The sequence below is a fragment of the Falco biarmicus genome, chromosome 13, assembly GCF_023638135.1.
Source record: "Falco biarmicus isolate bFalBia1 chromosome 13, bFalBia1.pri, whole genome shotgun sequence".
NCBI lineage: Eukaryota > Metazoa > Chordata > Aves > Falconiformes > Falconidae > Falco > Falco biarmicus.
Window position 1 is genome coordinate 5,896,709 of NC_079300.1, and position 20,023 is coordinate 5,916,731.

General features: G+C 40.4%; 1 protein-coding gene across 1 annotated transcript; it reads left to right on the forward strand.

Annotated features, from left to right (window-relative positions):
• Positions 1-64: 64 nt before the first annotated feature.
• SEC62 (SEC62 homolog, preprotein translocation factor) lies at positions 65-19,929 on the forward strand. The gene is made up of 8 exons (XM_056358985.1): positions 65-193; positions 8,486-8,594; positions 8,995-9,100; positions 11,760-11,973; positions 13,655-13,747; positions 16,212-16,272; positions 17,190-17,309; positions 17,912-19,929. Exons 1-8 carry the CDS (start codon positions 158-160, stop codon positions 18,376-18,378), a joined length of 1,206 nt encoding a protein of 401 aa, XP_056214960.1. The 5' UTR covers positions 65-157; the 3' UTR covers positions 18,379-19,929.
• The last annotated feature ends 94 nt before the right edge of the window (positions 19,930-20,023 follow it).

Genomic DNA, 20,023 nt, shown 5'->3' on the forward strand with positions numbered 1-20,023 from the left:
CGGCGGGCTGAGGCGCTGAGGCGGGGCCGCCGCCGGGCGCCGTGAGGGGCCGAGGGGGCGCGGCCTTCCCGCCCCTCCGCCGGCTCCCGCCGCCTCTCGCGAGGCCGCCGCCCCCCCGCCCCGGGCTCACGTCAGCGGCGGAGCAGACGGGGACAACATGGCGGAGCGGCGGAGGCACAGGAAGCGGATCCAGGTAGCCGAGGCTCTCCTTCCATGCCCGGATCGCGCCCCCTCCCCAGGCGGCAGCTCCCCCTCCCCGCCCTCGGACTGGCCCGCTCCCGCCGGCTGGGCTCGGCTGGGCTGGGCTGAGCCGGGCGGCCCGGCCGCCCCTCACAGCGGCTCCGCTCCCGGTTCCGCGGCCTCCCCGCCCCGACGCCGCGCCGTTGCGAGGTGGCGGTGGCGGGCGGGGCCGGGCGGCCCGCGGGAGCGGGCGGTGAGGGAAGCGCCCTGGCCTCGGCCGGGGCGGCGGGAGCCCCGCTGGGGGAGCGCCGCGCCGCACCGCAGCTCGCTGAAAAGCCCGGGCTGGCACCGGGCGGCAGGTTTTCCGCGGAATTTTCTAGCAAATTCGTAATTCCTGGTCAATACTGAGGAAAACTGTGGCCCGCTGCGCGGCGGCGAAGCGCGGGCCGAGGAGCGTTTCGGGGGTGCCGCTGCCCTGGCGCCCAGGACCGGCCGCGGCGGGGGCTGAGGGGTGGCCGGCGGGGGAACCCCGGCCCCTCTTTACGCGCGGGCCCGGCGGTGCTGCCCTCCCCCCCGCACATCGTCTGCTCGGTGGGCAGCGGGTGAGATTCGGAGCTGCTCCATGTCATCGCCCTGTTATCCGTGGGGCCTCACCGGCGCCCAGCACCCCGCAGCCCCCTCAGCCGGGCGCTGGCACCCGGCGCGGCTCTTCCCAGCACGCGTAAGCAAAAGACATGGGACAGATGGTGTAAGCATCTTAAAAACAAACGTGCCCCAGCCAGGAAATGTGTAAGGAAAGGAAATTTGTTTTTAGGAAACATAAACAAGCAACCGTGTCTAAAAATAGTCCTAATCAGCTTTGAGTTAATGTTAAAATGTAGCGATGATTACGTGGTGTCGCTTAAAGGCAAAGTGGAAGCTTTCCTTACCTGAAGCCTGGACTTCACAATGTGTAACTTTAACAGTGGCTTTGTTACAGGGTTTTAAATGCATGCTACAGCATGGTTACATAGTCAACATAATACACATAACGTACATAGGCATAGTTACAGCCTCACTTACCATAATGCCTGTTACTGTTACATATTATTAATGCTAAGCCTAAACTGTGTGTGTTTGGGATTTATTGCTCTGCTGTAAGTGGAGATAATATTAATGAGATAAATCATAGAGCCATTCAACAATGTAGACTTCATATATCATCTTTCTGCTTGGTTGCCCTCTCTCCTTTCCCATCCTTTTCCTTACCAGCCCACGTTCCTGTCCTCTGAGAAGATGGAGATGTTCCTCTGCTTGTAATGGTTCCTTCCCCCCCCCCCCCCCCAATTCAAATTACTGGGGGGATGGGAGGAGAAATGCAAAGAATAATTAATCAAAATCTTGTTAAGCAAGCTGTATCAATCACATTCAGTGAATTATCTTAAAACGTTACAGATTTATTCTCTTTTCATAACCGTTACAGACTGTCCCTTACCAAGGATGACAACAGCTCAATAAAGCATCCATCAAAACCAAATGAAACATAATGTTTTGTGTACTGCTCAAGGCTGTGGTCTTGCAGGCACTTAAGGACTTTCCAGCCTGTTAGCAGTAAAAGTATTGCCCAGATTGTTAGTAATTATATCAATGTCTGGGTGTTAACGCTTCAGATGCGAGGTTATGACTGACCTAAGTTTGTGATAAAGTGTGCAGATAAATGTGTATTGTGTCTTTAGTAATTTCCCAGTGTATTTCAACAACAATGGGAAGACAAGACAGCTAACAAAGAATACTGCTGAATGCCCAGAGCATGTTCTTAATTGGTCAGTGAATAAAACAACATGTATTTTTCTTGGTAGTTGGTTTTGGTGTTTCTTTTAACACTTTTTGAACTTTATTGACATAGTTACTGTATGATTATCACGTTTCAGGATAATGCTGCAAGTTTCTCCTTTTAAAAAGGAGTGTGGGATTTTTACTTGTAGGTGTTTCAAGTGCTTTAGAAGTGTGTACTTACTTTAGGATGATGTGTACCCCTTAGTAATGAGATTGTTTATCATACTGTGTGCAAGTCTGACATTTGAATACCCCATTGTCATTAAGTAGAGCTGTATTTCTTGACAAGAGTAAGGTTCTTAGGAGATGGTGTATTTAGCTGTAGAAGAGGCTGATGTAAGTAAGCATTCAGTTACAAATACTGTGTACAGAATCTGGGTTCTGAATAATTTTTCTGAAAGTTTCTGTCTGCCATCGAGATTGGAGTCATGGTAGCTCGATCAGCTAGCTACACATGAGATGAGAGATGAAAAAAGTCACAGTAAAATAGTTCAAAGTTCTGTCAAGGCTACTTTCTGTGTTTTCCATTAGAAGTGTTAACAGAAAGAATGCATTTTATAGAAGGCGTTTTCATAAAAAGACACGTTGCCCAATCTGTATTGCCTAGAGTAGACTCTTCCTCTGGCAACAAGTTGAAAGTTGTGGAAGCTGCAGAAATCTTAACCTCCGAAGTTTGAATAAAGACATTTTAGAGGTAAAGTTTTTCAAAGTGTCATTCCTGATGGTAATTTAACTGTAATTAACATGGAGATTACTTGAGACATGCAGTAGTGAAAAGGGACTGGTCTGTAGGATGCAGATTGCTTGAGCCAGTGAGCTCCTACATGATTCAAATGTCTGAAATCAAGAATGCTTGCTGTATGTACAAGACTTACAAAAGAAAAACAATGTATGTTGTCAGATGGCTAGTTTAATATCTTTTCTTTAGGCAGATGTATCTTAAAAGATAGGAGATGTCTTTGAATGCTTGTTATTCCAGCAACCTGGTCAAAGCTATTTCATTTCCTTGAGAAAAAAATACAGTTCTATACGTACCCTGCAATACTCATTTAAGCACAAAATCTTCAGACTTGGTTACTTTGACAAGCATTCAGCTGGGTAACACGTGGCATTTGTTGGCAGGTCTGCAATTTGACTGTTAAGTAGGCATTAAGTTTTACTTAATTACATTGGCCAGATTCCACTGTGCACAGTTTTATTCTGCCCATGTGAGGTTTTGTTTATCTTTGTGTTGCGATTAACAGCACTTGCATAGCACCTCAGTGCTGTGTCCTCTGCTCTAGAAACGTTAATGCATATAAATACTGCTCTTATGAATAGAGAAAACAATTCTTAGGCAAATGTCTCACTGCAAATTGATGGCTGAGGTGGCTCAATGTCGTCTAAATGCCATTAATGGCACCATTAATGGCACATACTTTCCTTGTTGACTTTTTCCCCCTCTTGAATCACTGGATTCAAGCTTTGAGATTCTCCTGATGAAGATCATCTACTAATCAGTATTAACTTTTGTAGCCTACAGTTCTGTTGTGTCTTGGTTTGGGCTCTGCTGGAAGGAAAATGTGCAACAGCTGCATTGCTGTTTCCTGTGCTACAGCTTTTTGTGAATTGAGTATGGAAAGGAACTTCAGAAATGACAACAAAATGGTTTTACAGTAATGCAGATTATAATCCAGTTTGGCTGTTTATATGTATTTTCTCATAAATGCTAGTAAAGCTGAGTGGGGTGATACCAAAGGAGAATGGCTAAGTAACTTCGTTGAAAGTGAGTGGTATTGGATCACAGAGGAGGAAGAAACAAAGATGAGCTCCCCCCTGAAAAATAAGAATTAAAAATAGCAGACTCACTTGTGATTAAAACAAACAAACAAAAAAGTGATACTACTTTCGACTGAACATCTGATTTACATTTTTGGAGGTGGGAAGGGAAAAAGTCAAAACAACCGGTCTGGGGTTAGAAGAGGACTGAAGCTGGCATGTTTTGGCTTCAAAATACTGTGCATTGCTCCTTTAACATGTGTTTCAGAGCTTTGTATGTTTATAACATTTGCTAAAAAAAATTAGTGATGGCTGAAAAGAAAGGAGGAAGAAAACACTTCTATTTTTAGAGGATATGTATAGGACAAAAAAAAAATATCTGTCAATCTTTTTCTGTAAAGAAAAGTTAATGTCTTGTGGCTAGCACACAGCCACGGTAATCCAGAAGAACTGGTTTCTCTGCAAGGCTCTGCCAGAGTTTCTTTTAAGAGACCACAGGCAATCCATGTACTGGTCATCAGTGCAAGAGTTGGACAATTTTATGTTTATTAGTCACTGAAGAAAATACAGATGGAGTCCTAAGAGTAAACCCTAAGACCCTAACATGTGTGTTTCCCTCCTACCCACTCTCACCCAGTCATCTATCAAATCACACTAATTTGCGTGCTTTTTCTCTGTCCTACTGCACATTTTAGGCAATGTATAAACGTTTCAGCAAAATGGATGAGGAGTACCCACTCTCCTGCTACAGAACATCTTTTAGTCTTAAATCCTGAGAGTCAACAGGGAAAGGAAAAAGATAATCTTGTGATTCAGCTGAGCTTTGATGTGCTCAGACTGTCTTCAGAGAAGATAACACTAATGCAGTTGTAGTGTCCTTATAATGCGAGGAGGGTGTGAGGAATGGAACACGGAACGTGGGTTGACGGTGTCATTTTTGACATAGCCTCTCAGCTTGAAAAACAGGCTGCACGTGACAAATGTGCTTACATTTCTTCTTTTTCTTATCTGAAAACTGTATAAAACTTAGGCTTTGGAAGTCTTTTGTGGGGGATGGTGTTCGGAAAATCTAAGTTCTTACATCTAAGAGCAAAGAAATAAACTAGATATTCATTTTATTGAAATCAAAGAATTTTGATGACTCCTTTAAAACAGAGGAGTATAAATTCTTGTAATGTGTTTGTCTGCACATGAAATAACTTGTTAGTGATAGTTATTATTACTCTCCTGATTTTCCAGAAAACTTGTTTGCTTTACAGTGTTGAGGAAGGAAATCATCCTGTCTTGGGTTGTACCTATATTCTTGCAACTGTGTTGCAAAAGTTACAAAAAAAAAGAGTGAAATTTCAAACTGCAGATAAGCTCTGGCCTTATGATATCCATTGAGTGGTTCCAGGAGTAAGAGAACCTGAATAAGTCATACTTAGGTTCTAAGTGAGATGAGAGGGAAAAGGAAGCTCACGGGCACGCTAGTTTTAATAACTCAGTTCAGATGGTTTTATTTTTAATGTATACAGGCTTCCTGGCTGCTGCAGACCCAGTTGGAGGTTGAATTAACTGGGAACTACATCACTGTATTGAAGGAAGTTCAGAATGCACTGTGCTATACTTTGATTTGGGAGATAGTGGTAAAAAAGTAGTATGATTAGTTTTTTTCTTTCACTTCAGTGGGTCTGAAAGGCCCCTGCGTTTGAAAATCTCAGTGTTCTTTTATGAATTCATATAAGACAGAATTTTATAGACATGCTTGAGAGTTATTCTTAAATAAATTAAAGTATCAGTGCATTTCTATTAAGTAGGTAGGCTGAGCACTGCTTTTCCTGTCTTCCTGTAGGTGGAGTTCTTCTGTCTAGATAAATAGGAAATTGGGTTTGATTTTATTTTTAATGGCATTTTTCCAGAGTTTGTAAATTATCAGGGATCATAAATCTCTAAATTTTACATGCTGTCTAGTGACAACATGCATTTTTTGATACATAAAATGAAAGTAGATGCAAGGGTCTAAAACAATATATAGAGCAGAAGTATTTGGAAACTTGACACTATCCAATTTTTTATTAATTGGAAACAGTTTAGTTGTAGAATTTTAATTGAGAAAACATTTTACAACATTACAGTAATACATTCCCTGAGATGTTTCCTGAATCTTTCTGTCTTTCCTATAAAAGAATACTTTAAATATCAGGAAGTTTTCATATGCTTTGTAAGACTGTCGTGTATTTTAAAGCTTTATAATTTGTTGAGAACTACCCCTTGATTAATTTGTATAATTTTCTAAATGTGTAAGGAGGTGTAAAGTGCCTGGGTTTTGGCTAGTATTATAGCTGAACATAAAGATCAGTTGAACTGTGTCTTTAAAAAGTGCTTAGGATACTGAAATTTTCAGTGATTTTGTTGATTTCACTTTATGATGAAATACTATTTTCTGTCAGTCATCTGTTTTAATATTTTAACAAACCTGGCTCTGTAAATAGAGGGATGAAAATAGGATGAAAAATGGGGATTAAATTGGAGGGGAAACTTTCTCAGAATGAGCTCAGGAAAACTGTGGCAGTCTCTCTCACAGGGAAGCTTTTTTTGTTTGGCGTGTTAGGAAGCTATCCCACAGAAAAGGACAAAGGGATAGATAGTAAGGAGCAATTACAAAAAAATAATGTGGTGCTGGCCACTGCCTGTGTAGTGCATCACATGACCTAGCCGAATCATAAATATTTTAGGAAGAAGAAAAACCTAGCAGAGAGGAGTTACTCATGTCTGTGTTATATGTAGCTTCTCTGACTGTTTCACTGTCCGTGTGTGAACAACAGCATTTCCCCTTGTGAATTGTTCCACATTTATCTTGCTGGTAGGAAATACCAGAAAAGCGTTATTTTGAAACACAATTGCTGTATGTAGCCATTAGGCTCCATGGTACCTTAGCATGTGCCCCCTACAGTAAATGGTACACATTTGTTCGTGCACTTTAAATGCATTGTAACTCATTTTGTTGCTATTAAACCAAATCTGGTTTGGTACCAAATTTGGTAGCATCATCAGTGATTTACAATTACTGGTACAACTGTACCATATAAGGGGACATCAAACCACAGTATATAAATTATGTGCATACATGCACTGCAGTTAGTGAATAGTTTTCCATGAGTTACCTGATGTTTTGTACAGAATTTTAAAATTTAAAAAGAAAAAAAAAAAAGAATTGAACAGAAGAGTTAGGAGTTAATGTAATCCGTATGAGGACTGTTAGGATCATCTGGCTTAATTTGAATGCATGTTTTTGAAACTGACTGGTGAGCGTGACAGCAGACTTTTGCATACATAAGAACAACTTAGACTTTAAAAAAATAATCTTAGAACTAACAAACTATGGAGTCTTTTGGTCATTTGGATATCTTGTATCTGTATTAGTCTCCTTAAAATTGTCCTCAAATAGGAAAAACAACAATCTCCTGGAGGAGGATAATTCATTAACCAGTTGATTTTGAAAGTTAGCTGTGCAAACTGTTGAAAATTAACAGCTCTCACCATCTGAAGTTTTTATTCAGGTGTAACAACATCTATCTGACCTTGCATTTCCACTTAACGTGCTTCTTGCGTTACTACGATTATACATCTTAAAAGCAGTAATGGAGGTTCTGTGTTTATTGACCTTTAGAAACATTATGTCTTTAAATAGAATCTTTGAATTCTATGTATTTCTGTAAATCACCAATTTGTTTTCTGGCTTCTGTAGTCTATTTCTTTGGCCAGCATGAGAAGAATAGGTACAGAAAAGGTACTGCCAGTCTGAAAAGATGTCCTAGCATTTCCCTGTTATTGATCCTCAAGGAGCAGGGGGATTTGGAGAATTAAACCTTACTGCTTAAAATAACTCTTACAGAAAGGAATTTGGAGAAAGTTTGCATGAGTCAGTAATATGCCAAATCATACTTCACAAAAGCTATACTTTTGTGAAGCAGGAGCAGAAAGGTCTTCCTTTCCTGATTACGAATATTAGGTCTTAATTTTACATAATTGAAAATGCCCATCTCTGTCCTTCTGCAAGTTGGTAAATGTACAGGATTTGTGAACGTGTGCAGACTAAGGGTTCCCTTGTTGTAAAACAGCTGTTTCGATGTTTGTGTACTTCATCCTGGTGCACTTCATACTAATGTTCCCAGTCTCTAGATAGGAAGAATCTCTTCAATGGCACTCTGAAGTTTAAGTCATTTTGTAGTCATGCAGTGGTACTGGCATTTTCTAGCCAAACCTTTCAATTTCTTTTCAGCATGGTTTTTCTCCTTTTTCATATGGAATTCAAGCTGCTTTGTATTCTGTCAGCATGCCTACATTGTTGTAATTTCATACATACTCATTCCTTGCTGTTGTTTTTCTTTGCTCTCAGCTTCACAACTGTTTTCATCCAAGCTTGTGTGCCTTAAGCAGCTTTCCGTATGCCCAGTGCTTTCCTCTTAGTTCCACCTTTAGTCTGCTCTTTTTACAGAGCTGTTAAAGGAGTTCATAGTTGTAACCTTCAGATCATCTAACTTAAGAATTCCTGCTTTTTTGCTTTATGTAGACAGACAGTTCTTGTGAAAATAGGTCAAGTGATTTTTCCCATCTTTTACATTTTATTTGTTATTTATACATTGCCATAAAATAATAAAGACTTTGCAATATCTGATTTTTTGATCCTAAATGAGTAATTTTCCCATGTGTTTAAAACTGTATTAATTTTGGACTTTTACCATTGTAGGAGGTCGGTGAACCATTCAAAGAGGAGAAGGCTGTTGCTAAATACTTACGTTTCAACTGTCCAACAAAATCCACCAACATGATGGGCCACCGAGTTGATTATTTTATTGGTAGGGTTACTTTTAACCAGAGAATGACATTTTCTTCTAACTTTGTATTTGGGGGTGTTGTGTGTGGGGGGTGCTGCTTTGTTTTTATTATTAATGCTTTGTCTGATAAGTATTGATCTTTTAGTTTGGTTTTGAAAACTTATTAGGCATTAGATAGTCATAAAATTAATCTAATTGGCCTGAAGAAAACAGTAAACTTTTTGCTCTGTGATTTAAAGGTGTGCAGTTGTCAAGAGTAATTTATTTCAGAATAGCGGCTAGTCTTACTTTTAAAGATTGAGCAGATGCAGAATATCACCAGGACTGACTGGCTGGTTGGTGTAGTTCAAGGAATATAGACTAAACGTTAAAATAAATGTCATTAATTTAAATTCATTTTTAATTCCATTTTCCCTTCTAGCCTCAAAAGCTGTGGATTGCCTCCTGGATTCTAAATGGGCCAAGGCAAAGAAAGGAGAAGAGGCTTTATTTACAACCCGAGAGTCTGTAGTTGATTACTGCAACAGGTACAACCTAGCTTAATTCATCAGTTTTATTAATTAATACAGTTGTCAAGGTGTCTTAGTTATTTAGGAACCAATTTCACTTAGCCTTCGTATACTCTGAAACATTTGTGGTTGTATGTGGAAGTAATTATTGTATTTTTACTACTGTGTTTGAGGGTGGAAACAAAGTAGTTTTGCCCTCTTTGTTCTCAAAACTCTCTCATGCTTTGATTATGCCGCTTGGGGCAGCAAGATGAACAAAATTATTTTCCTAAATTTTTTATTTATTTTAAATTAGTAGGGTCAGAGCTGTCAAATATCTCCTTCCCATGGATCTAGTGTGCTATCATGGCAGGAGCTGGACATTGAGGTTCAATTTATGCCTCTCAGGTGGTATATCCCTGCTGCTTAGTGCACTCTTAAGTGCTTAGTTAGATGAATGGCATGTTCTGACTATAACTCATTCAGGGCAGACACATAGGGTTAAGAGGACTGCCTACACTTGGAAAGCTCTGCTTAGAAATGAAGAATATGGGTAATATTTAGTCCTTTTTTTTTTTTTTTTTTTTTTTTTTTTTTTCTCTCCCCTCCCCTGGCCTCTTTTAGATAGCCATCCAGGTAGGTGAGATACTTCCCCCCCAGTTCCAGGGCTGATTCTGTGTTTGAACTTTAATCCTTTTGCTGATTTCTTCAAGAAAGTTTAGAAGAAAGTATTATTTTAATGCAAGCAGAAAAATAAGTTTTCCTTTCCAAAATCTTTGGACTGAGGTAGGAGTCTGTATGCTTGTTCTTCAGTTGCTAAAGCATCAGATGAGACAACAGTTGGTTAAGTTGTTCAGCTCCAGCATTGTAAAGAACACCTGTGTAGTATACAAAGAAAATCAGTTCAACGCTCTGTTCTCTGGCACTGATTTTTATCACCAGTATCATTTCATGACCTGATGATCCATTTGGCACCATACCATGTCTGCAGTTCAGTTTCTCTTGCTAGCTCCTATACTGCTAATCACTCTAAGGCCACCTTTGGTCACTGAAGCTGTTTTCAGAGGTTTGAACATTAGCACTGTCTACTTCCTTTGCCTTTTGGAAAGGGTGGAAGAATATCTCAATACAGAAATAATCTCTTCAGTATAAGAGGCTGCTTAGGCTCTTACTCGTATTAAAACCAAGTACCTTAACTGTCTTGGTGTGGCTATTGCTTGTTTTACTCATCCTATCAAACAAAAATCAACTACCAGATCCTGTTCCTTCACCCTGTGTCAATTGCATCGATGAGTTGCATATTTAAAACGGGTTACTAACTGAATTCGTAATGTTGTTCCAGTAGATAACATCACCCAGTACACTTACATATTGATCTAAGTTCAGTAAGTTTTCTCTTGAGGGGCTTTGTTCACAAATAACCTGCATCAATAATGCTTTGTTCAGCAGTTCTATAGAGGGTTAACAAGTTGGGAATCGGCAAGTAATCTAGACTTGGTTAGTTACGTCAGGGTCTGTCCAGCTTCGGGACCTGGCTGTTGGCCATGCTGGTACCATGGCTGCATGCTCTGAGCAGTAGGTCTTGCAGAGTCCTGTCTCTTTATATTCCATCAGAGGCAGAGGCAGCTCCTGCTAGTGAAAGAGCTGTCCTGCAGGCCAGGCCTGTCTGTGGGCTGCTCTGTACCTGAGCCCCCTAAAATTCCAGCTGTAAAGAAAAGTGGTTTCTCCCAAACAAGCAATTTTCTATTGCTAGAAAGAGAATCCGTGTCAACAATTGTCCAAAGGGACAGTTTTTTTATATATATAAAACCAAACCAACTCTGCATAATAGTCAGCATGCACATAAGTTTAATTGGTAGAATGCCTTCTCTTTCTTTAGCGAGTTTTCCTACTTTAACAAGCAGTCCAGCGTAAGGATTTGGTCTGCAGCAAGAGATGAAAGAAATCAAGGACAAATCAAATTGATTTGATGCATAGGATCGGGATTTTCAGTGTGAACGTGTGCTTGGATTTCACACCCCACTGCTTCCTCTCAGTCTGAAGGGCAGTATTCTGTATGGCTCTTCCTATTCTGAATTCGGCTACGATCCTTTCAAGGACGTTACTTGTTGGTGACAGCCTTGCGACTACAGAGTACTACTTCCTGGTGCCCAGCTGGCCATATATATACTTGCTATAAGGTATGTTTGTAGCTGACATGAATGGAATGCTTGCATATGTTCCACAGTTTCAACAGGGTGATTTTATTCATTGTGCACCGCTTACCAAGAAAATTGATAAGCTATGTGCCTGCTTTCTTATTTTTGCTGTGAAATACATTGACGTGGACTTGAAAATAAATATTGGATGGAGTTGCGTTAATGGAAAGGATAATTAAACTGACCTGGTGGCTTTCTCCATCCTACAATTTCTGTATTCATCTATATCTATGCAAAATGCCACCACAGAAATGTATGGGGTTTACCCAGTTTCGAATGGATGAACAACCAAAACAAAGCAAGAGGTGAGACATGGGATACTTAGGTCTGGTGTATTTAGTTGTAAATAGAGCAGATGAAGGTGACCTCTGTCCTTCAGTCATGCTATTCATGATTGTATTAGATCCATGATCTAGAGTGGTATCTAATAACATAATTGAGTGTAAATGTGGTTATCACAGCCACACTTAAATGTATCACTTAACTTTTTCCATCTTGAGACTCCTGAAAAAACAGTTCTTTCATCGAGCATTGAAAGTGATGAAAATGAAACCTGACAAGGATACAAAGAAAGAAAAGGAAAAAGGAGGGAAGGCTGAGAGTGGGAAAGAAGAGGAGAAAAAGAGCAAGAAGGAAGGTGGCAAAGATGAAAAAGCTAAGAAAGAGAAAGAAAAGGAAAAGAAAAAAGATGGTGAAAAAGAGGAGTGTAAAAAGGTAAGTCTTGTCTGTAAGAGAACAGACAAACCTGTAACAGGGAATACATTAACTGATTGTTAAGGTTACATTGGCTTAAAAATATAGTTAGCTGTCCTAAACGGTGACATACCTTTTTTTGCCTGTTTCCATCTCAAAAATATACTGCTTTCTTTTTTCTTTGGGATATTTTTTTTCTTTTGTTTTGTTTTTTAACTTTGGAGTAGTTCAGGTTTTGATCTAGATCCAAAAAGAGGCTTCAGCTGGGCCTTTATATACCTCATCATATGGGGGCTGAGTTAATCGAGAACCGCTTCTCTTCAGCTACAGCAGGCAATGATACTTTGTAGAAGTGTATGTTAGCGTAGAACGACACATACGCATGTGACCTAATATCCAAGAACAGTGCAGCTGCACTAGTGAAAACAAAAACAATTTTGCCATGTTTGTTGATAAGAATGTTTGGGATGTAACGTTTGATACTCAGTGCTTGTAAATAACTCTGTACTAGGGGTCTGGTTTTGTGTATGACAGCTGCATTACTAATCTGCATAATGCCTAGTTTTCACAGACTTCTGATTTACTTTCTTTAAAGTTCAAACTACTATTAAGGTACAAGTTTTCATGTGTATTTTCATGTTTTCATTTTCATTTATTAGTGGAACAGAATTCCTAAATTAAAATGTTAGGAACCTGCAGTAGAAACTTGATGAGAGGATGCGTTTTTTCTTCTGTATGCAGTGGTACGAATCTGGTGAGAGTTAGTAGGGTTGTGCACAAAAAGTTACTCCCATTCAGACACTCCTAAGCGAAATGATGGCGCATTTAGTGAGAGGTATAGCCTACATGTACAAGAGCCTAAATCTCAGAAGAAAGCTATGTGGCTAATAAAAGAATTAGAAACAAAACTATCTTGCTGCCAGTCTAAACACAGAAGCCAGTATAAGATTACTGTACGCTTGAGGTATGCTGATTATGCTAAAATACTGATTGTGGAAGTTACGAACGCCTCTGATTCCCTGGCATCTGGAGAGTTAACTTTATTAAATGTAATACTCATTTTTAAATTAATCGTTACTTATTGAACTGAAATTTTAGTGTTTTATATAAGCCAGTGGGTAGTAACTTGAACAACAACACAGGACAAAAATTAGAAACATAATTTCAAGCAAAGCAGTAAGCAAGGAGAAGGAAACAGGAACCAGGGAAGAGGAAGCGCAAGATCCAAAAAGCAATTGAGGAGGACAGAGAATGAACAGGCAGAAACTGATTCTGAAGGGATGCCCATGTGGTAAATATGGCACCAAGGTACCAAATAATTCTAATAAAGTTAGTTATCATGAAGTGTTGTACCTTGTTCTTGGTCTGTGTGCAGACTTTGTTAATATTAGAAGAGCTTTGCTATGCGTTTGAAGACATAATGTAATCCTGAAGCCATAGTCTAGTCCTTATACGCTAACTAAAAATAAAATTTCTAATTTCTCTTTGCTTAGTTTTCCTTTATTTTTAAAGTACCCTGTTGGTAAAAAATGAGAACAGGAGGAAATGAAGCATCTTCACTTTAAAAAAAAAAAAAAAAAAAAAGGTGAATGTGATCTTAGGTTTGTGAAAAGTTATCAGGCTCAATATATTAAAGTACTAGAAATTAAAACCTCCTGATGCTTTTAGTTTTTAAATATATGTAGTATGTGTTTGTCCTCAGGACGAGACCCCAGGAACACCCAAGAAAAAGGAGACTAAGAGGAAATTTAAACTTGAGCCACACGAAGACCAAGTTTTCTTGGATGGAAATGAGGTAAGATTCACAGGTACTTTCTAACTTCTAGTGTCAACGTACTGTTGTCAGATAATAGGTTAATTTACTGGATTTCTGCAAACTGCTTCCAGTCACGCTGAAAGAAAAATTAATGGTAGTGTGATGGCTGATCTTGAAGCATGAGATTTTTTTAGATATTTCTAGGAAGGTTAGAGGGAGATAAATGTAGGGTAGTAACTAAAAAAATCTAAAAGAAAACCTAATTAGTTTACTTATTAGTGGCCATGAGGTGAAATGTTTGTTGTTGGGGTGTAACGGGGTGCTGGAGCAGGCTGCCCAGAGCAACTCTGCAGCCTCTGTGCGCAGAGGCTTTCAAGACCAGACGGAGTAAACCCTTGAGCAACCCGGGTGGGCCTCACAGCTGACCCTGCTTTGAACAGGAGGGTGGACCACAGACCTCCCGAGGTCCCTTCCAACCCAGATTGTCCTCTGGCTGCTGTCATGCTGAAATATTTCTAAACAAAACACAAGCCTTTTAGAACATCATGTTCAATCACGGAAGGGGAAATAAAAAATCTCTGCCACCCAGAGGGTGCCTGACTTTGTGGTCTGAGCAGATGTGTGATGCTTAGGCATTCCTGAATTCTCATCCTGGCTTTACCACTGAAATCGTGGTTTTAAATACTTCTCTGTATTTTGCCTTCCTGGAAGGCAGAGTATTTATTTTTTTAACAGCTTTGCAATGTACTGAGTCATATTTGTGCTTTTAACATTTGGGAAAAGTGAAAGGTCTTTTACTTACAAAAGCAAAATTACACTGTTCTCTGTGTTGATGCTGTGTCACTGTACTGGGATCTCCCCTCAGATTCCTGTATACCTTTGGTTATAAAACAGGTGGCAGTGAGCTCTGTAAATAAATCACTTGTGCAGAAATTGTACTTTTATGTCTCTTTATTTTACTCAGTCCATTCTTCTACAAGCTGCCTTGCTCTGTTTCATCCCACCTCTTGTAGAATCACACCTACCTCTGATCCTCCTTATTGTCTTGTACATGGAGTAACCAGGACGGCTTGTGGCATTCCAAATGAGGGTGCAGTACTGCACATGCACTATAACTATGATTACAGCTTGTTTTAACATTGTTTACTTTTTTGTTTGTTAATGAGCTGACTTTTTTAAGAACTGCAACTCCCAAGAGCTTTTTTTTTAGTAGTAGCTAATTTAGAGCCTATCTTTGTGTATTTACATTAGAGCTGGTTTTTTTCCTTTTCTTCATTATATTGCGCTTATAAACACAAGATGTTACACTATCTTATTGCCCAGTCACCAGTTATGGCCTTCCGTTTGTTGGGCTCACAGAACAGTTGACTGGCAGCAGAGCTACACTTGCGTATGGTCAACTTTCACACCCTGTGAGAAGCAGAATATTAAATACTTGTTGCATCACACTGAAAAACTATATTGCGGCCTCTAAGGTGTCCTCCTGGTAGTTTGTATTAACGCGCCTGCTCTGAGGTTGCTGGTTTCTAGTAATCTGCTGCTTTTCACAGTTAATAGCTAAGATTCCAACTGTTTAGTTTGGTAAGAAAAAAAATAATCCAGTTTTTCCAGTTCAGAAAATCCTGCATTTCACCATTAAGTGTTTTTTTTTCAATAAGGCTGAGCAAATCTGATTCGAATGGATCCGCAGTTCTCACACAACCATTTGGTACTGAGTGTTGCAGCTGTAGATATTTAGAGAACGGAGGGTACAGTTACACTCCCCTGCGGCCATGAAATGGGACTTGAGTGGAACTGAGTGTTTCAGCTGGTTGCTTTGTTCCATACGTTCAGTCTGGTGTCTTCCTCTTAAGTGCATCTCTTCAAAGCTAAAGTACTTTTTGTTTCCACTTGATGGATCTGAGAAACTTTTTATCTTTTTACAAGTGTTTTGGCTTCATGCTGAACAACATTAATGACTAAAGATGAAAACATACCTTGATTTGGTGATATTTCTGAATCTTTCGCTTCCCCATCATTTTTACTGTCTGATTGTTTTCCTCAGGATTTTACATCATCTATAAATTACTCTGGCTAGAACTTTTTTTTTTTTTTTTTTAGAAGTAATTCTTTGAGAGATCCAGTCTGAGATTTCCACTGTTCCTCTTCCCCTCGCAGCTGGAAGCCCCAGCAGCGCCGCGTCCTTAGGCCTCCCACCAGGAGGCTCAGACTATAGCCGGCACAGAGCTAAGGGAACGGTGTGGGCAGGCAGGCCTGCAGCCCCGGGGCTGGCTGTCTCCTTCTGCACCTCTTGCACTGGGGGAAACCGGTTTCAAGTCCTGTTCGAAGTGTAACCTGAATTCCCACGATACGTGACCCCTGCCCTGCTCCGCTGCCCTGGCACGGTACTGACCTCAGCGCCAAGTGCTACAGCGTGGCAGCACACATTTGGATGAGGGAATAAATGAAGTCGTTCATCAGAGAGCTAGTTTTCCAAGTGTAAATCAGATTATTTCTGTTGTAGGTGTACGTGTGGATCTATGACCCCGTTCACTTTAAAACTTTTGCCATGGGACTTGTACTTGGTAAGTTACGAGCAGAAACGGGTGAGCGCATCCTAAGTGTAGGCACAGTGTCAACAGGCCTGTTTGTCCTTGGGGAAGTTTGTCTATTCCCTGGACAAAGTTTTGCTCTTCAGTTTCAGCCTGATTTGATACCAATCATATTACATGAATTTTGATCTCAGGGTGGAGGGGGCTACACATGGTGAAAAGGAAAAGCTGAAATGCTTTAGCAGATGTCTGAACATGCACAAGTTTGCAAGCTGTTTATTTCTGTTGCTTTTAGCTAACAAGTTGTTCAGTTGGCAAATGTGGGCTATGTAAACATGTGAAAGATGTTAAAGGAGTTATTTTAAACTGTGAATGATACCTTTCTGACTCTAAACTTGTATTTGTATAGGGTAACTCCAATCAGCTAATTTTATTTTTCAAACCTGAATCATTGTTGATGTTAACTGACATTCAGTGGGCTAACAGATTGTTCACTGTACTGCTGGCCTAATACCCTTGACGTGTACCTTCCAGCTTCCTCACCTGGAGAGAACTGCCTTTCCTGGGAATCAGTGTCACCCCCTGGGGCTGTGCTCAGGCCTTTGACCTGTCCTTGGGGCCACCATGACCCCCACCCAGCTCCCTGCGCCCCTTTTCTGCTGCACTGGTTAGAGGCAGCTCTCTGCCCACCTTTCTGCTCATGCCCTCTGCTCAGAGGTGCTCATTGCTGCGCTGCCTAAGCGCAGTGACGTAGAGTTGCTGGATGTGGCATCTCTCTACCCAGAATGAAAACAGGAGCGGTGAATCTAGACAAGGTTTCAGTCAAGGCCTGAAATACTGTCAGTAACGCGCTGTGCTGAGCCAGTATCTGGAACAAACAGTGAGCCTAGAACATTTAAGTATGTACCAGGAAAAACTAATTGTCATTTTCTTCTTATCTTTCTATGCAGTGATTGCTGTTATAGCTGCAACTCTGTTCCCGCTCTGGCCAGCAGAAATGCGTGTTGGTGTTTATTACCTCAGCGTAGGCGCAGGCTGTTTTGTCGCCAGTATTCTTCTTCTTGCCGTTGGTGAGTGTCAGTCACCTTGACTTCATCAGCCGGTGAAGTCCAAACCGGCAGAGACAGCTCGCTGCTTAAACGCTTCCCAGGCTGGTGTCAGCGGGAGCCGCGCTGGTCCTGCCTATGCGTTTCCCTCCTGGCCACTGGGTGTCGGAGTTGTGCCACAGAAAGAGAGAAATCTCAGCTTGTGTCACCTGTTGGGTCATCGAGATTTGTCCGCTGCCTGTTTTTAAAAAACAAACAAACAACAAAAAAACCAAAGGGGACAAAACAAACCCAAGAGCTGTACCTGAGGCCAGATTCAGTGGTGAAAGTGGTGTCACTGGGATTTTAAAGCTTGCTTTGGCTCACATTTCTGTTGCGGAGGGGATGAAGAGCTAAATCACAGATGAGATGCGTGGTGAACAGGGTGGGGGAGATGTGGTGGGAACAAACCGTTCCACGATGCCATTGCAGAATGAGAGGCTTCCCCCAGGCTCACTCCTGTCACTGGCTTGGGGTGGCTGTTAGCAGTGGGCATCTCTTACACCATAGTTACACATTGTGTATGTTTATTATAAACCCCAACATTTCCCTAGTTGTTGTTCTTTTTTTTTTTTTTTTTTATACAGCTCGCTGTATCCTTTTCCTTATCATCTGGCTCATCACTGGAGGAAGGCATCACTTCTGGTTCCTGCCAAACCTTACAGCGGACGTGGGATTCATTGACTCCTTCAGGCCCCTGTACACACATGAATACAAAGGACCAAAAGCAGACTTAAAGAAAGAGGAAAAATCAGAATCCAAAAAGCAGCAAAAATACGACAGTGAGGAGAAATCAGATAGCGAGAAGAAGGAAGAGGAGTATGGGAAAACAGAGGCAACGAGGAACTCTGGAACAGACGGCTCGGGAGGAGAGCGACATTCAGACACTGACAGTGACAGGCGCGAAGACGACAGGTCCCAGCACAGTAGTGGAAATGGAAACGACTTTGAAATGATCACAAAAGAGGAACTGGAACAGCAAACAGATGAAGGGGATTGTGAGGAGGAAGAGGAGGAAGATACCGAGAGTAGGCCTTCACATGAAAAATCATAACTCACTGTGGTTTGGGGACTGAGTATGTGCAAATGGTTGGATTTTCTTTGTTGGCTGATCACCAAAACACAGACCATACAGTAGCATCTTTGTTTGCTGAAATATACGTGTTACCAAACAGTTTTATATCTAGTTCCTTCATTTTTTTTAACCATTAACTTGATTACTTGGTACTATGTTAATCATTAATATCCATTTACAGAAGTTTTATCAATCTGACAAGTTTTCTATTGATTGATAGATTGCCCAGATCACCCTCAAACAAACTGAAAAACAATAGTTTTCTGGTACTTGCATAACTGGTCAATTAGTTTAGCTTCTCAAACTTGCTTTTGTAAAACAGGTAAAAGTTGAATGACCAAATCTCAGATTATTCCTAGTTATACTCATTTGATAGCTAGTTAGGTAAAGCCCTTCTTAGCCCACAGCTTTCTTGATATTTTTCTTGATTTTGTTTTCAAAAGATTGTGAAAACTTTCCTAAGAAAACTAGTTTTAGCAGAAGTATTTTGCTGAAAATATAAAAGCTGGTAGTGCTGAATTTGGCTGCCATGTTCTCTGTTTCTCCAGACTGTGTGCCAGCAACTGAGGAAATCCAAACTGGTTTTGTACATCTGGTTCAGAGAAAGCTGTCATCTCCAGCAGGTGAAGGAAGCAGCATGGTTTGGAAATTATGGCTGTTTTCTTTCTCCTGCTCCATCATAATTAAAAAAGAAAAATGTATTCTGTACATAATTTACAAATAAAGCAAACCATTTACTTTAACTGCTACTTATTATTTAGAGATTTGATCCAGCATTCAGTTTGTATTATTAAAGCCATTTTGTGGTGTATCTATCAGAGAAATGCAAGTCAAGAGGACCTCACAGAATATTTGTGTATGATTGGTAGCTGTTCCACAAGAGCTTTAGTTTTGTGCCAACATTCCATGTATTTGAGTATGAGTAAATTGATCTTTATTAAATGAAAGCAAACAACATAGCTGTATGTATGCCTTAATGTTAAAACTTTCTATGTTCTGGAACTGGAATACTTTTTAAACTGAAGAGGCAGGAGAGTATTCATCTGTTCAGAAATATAGGTAACTCAAAGCTAATATGAAGTGACCATTAATAATTTGTTTATAAATATCTTGGAGTAGTTTGTGCGGTTTCTCTTACACATCCCTTTCTGCTGGACGTTTGGAGGATGTACTGGATGTTTTGGTTAAGACTTGGTATCATTCCTCTAGATGACTTTAACCGTAGATTTGATCATCTCCCGAACCTACTTGAAGATAAGGGTAAGCTCGACGTTTTAATAAGTGACTTGGAGAACTTTTTTCCGTATCCTAAATTGATTCCCCTTCCTTCCAGCATCAGCATTTTGGATGAAGATACTAATTTTTCAGATCACGCAAATATATACATCATAACGGGTGCATTGATAAACAATTTATGAATATGATGTACTTGCTTCTGGAATATCCTGAATATTTACTCCATAAGGAAACAGATAAATTGGATCACTTTTTTATTAATATAGCAAAAAATTAAAGGACCCATTACCTAAACAGATGACTCCTGGACACTTATGTGTTATCACTGATTAAAATAGCTAACAAGGGCCTGTTGCTGCCTTCCATACCTCGCTCAGGTTGGCACGAT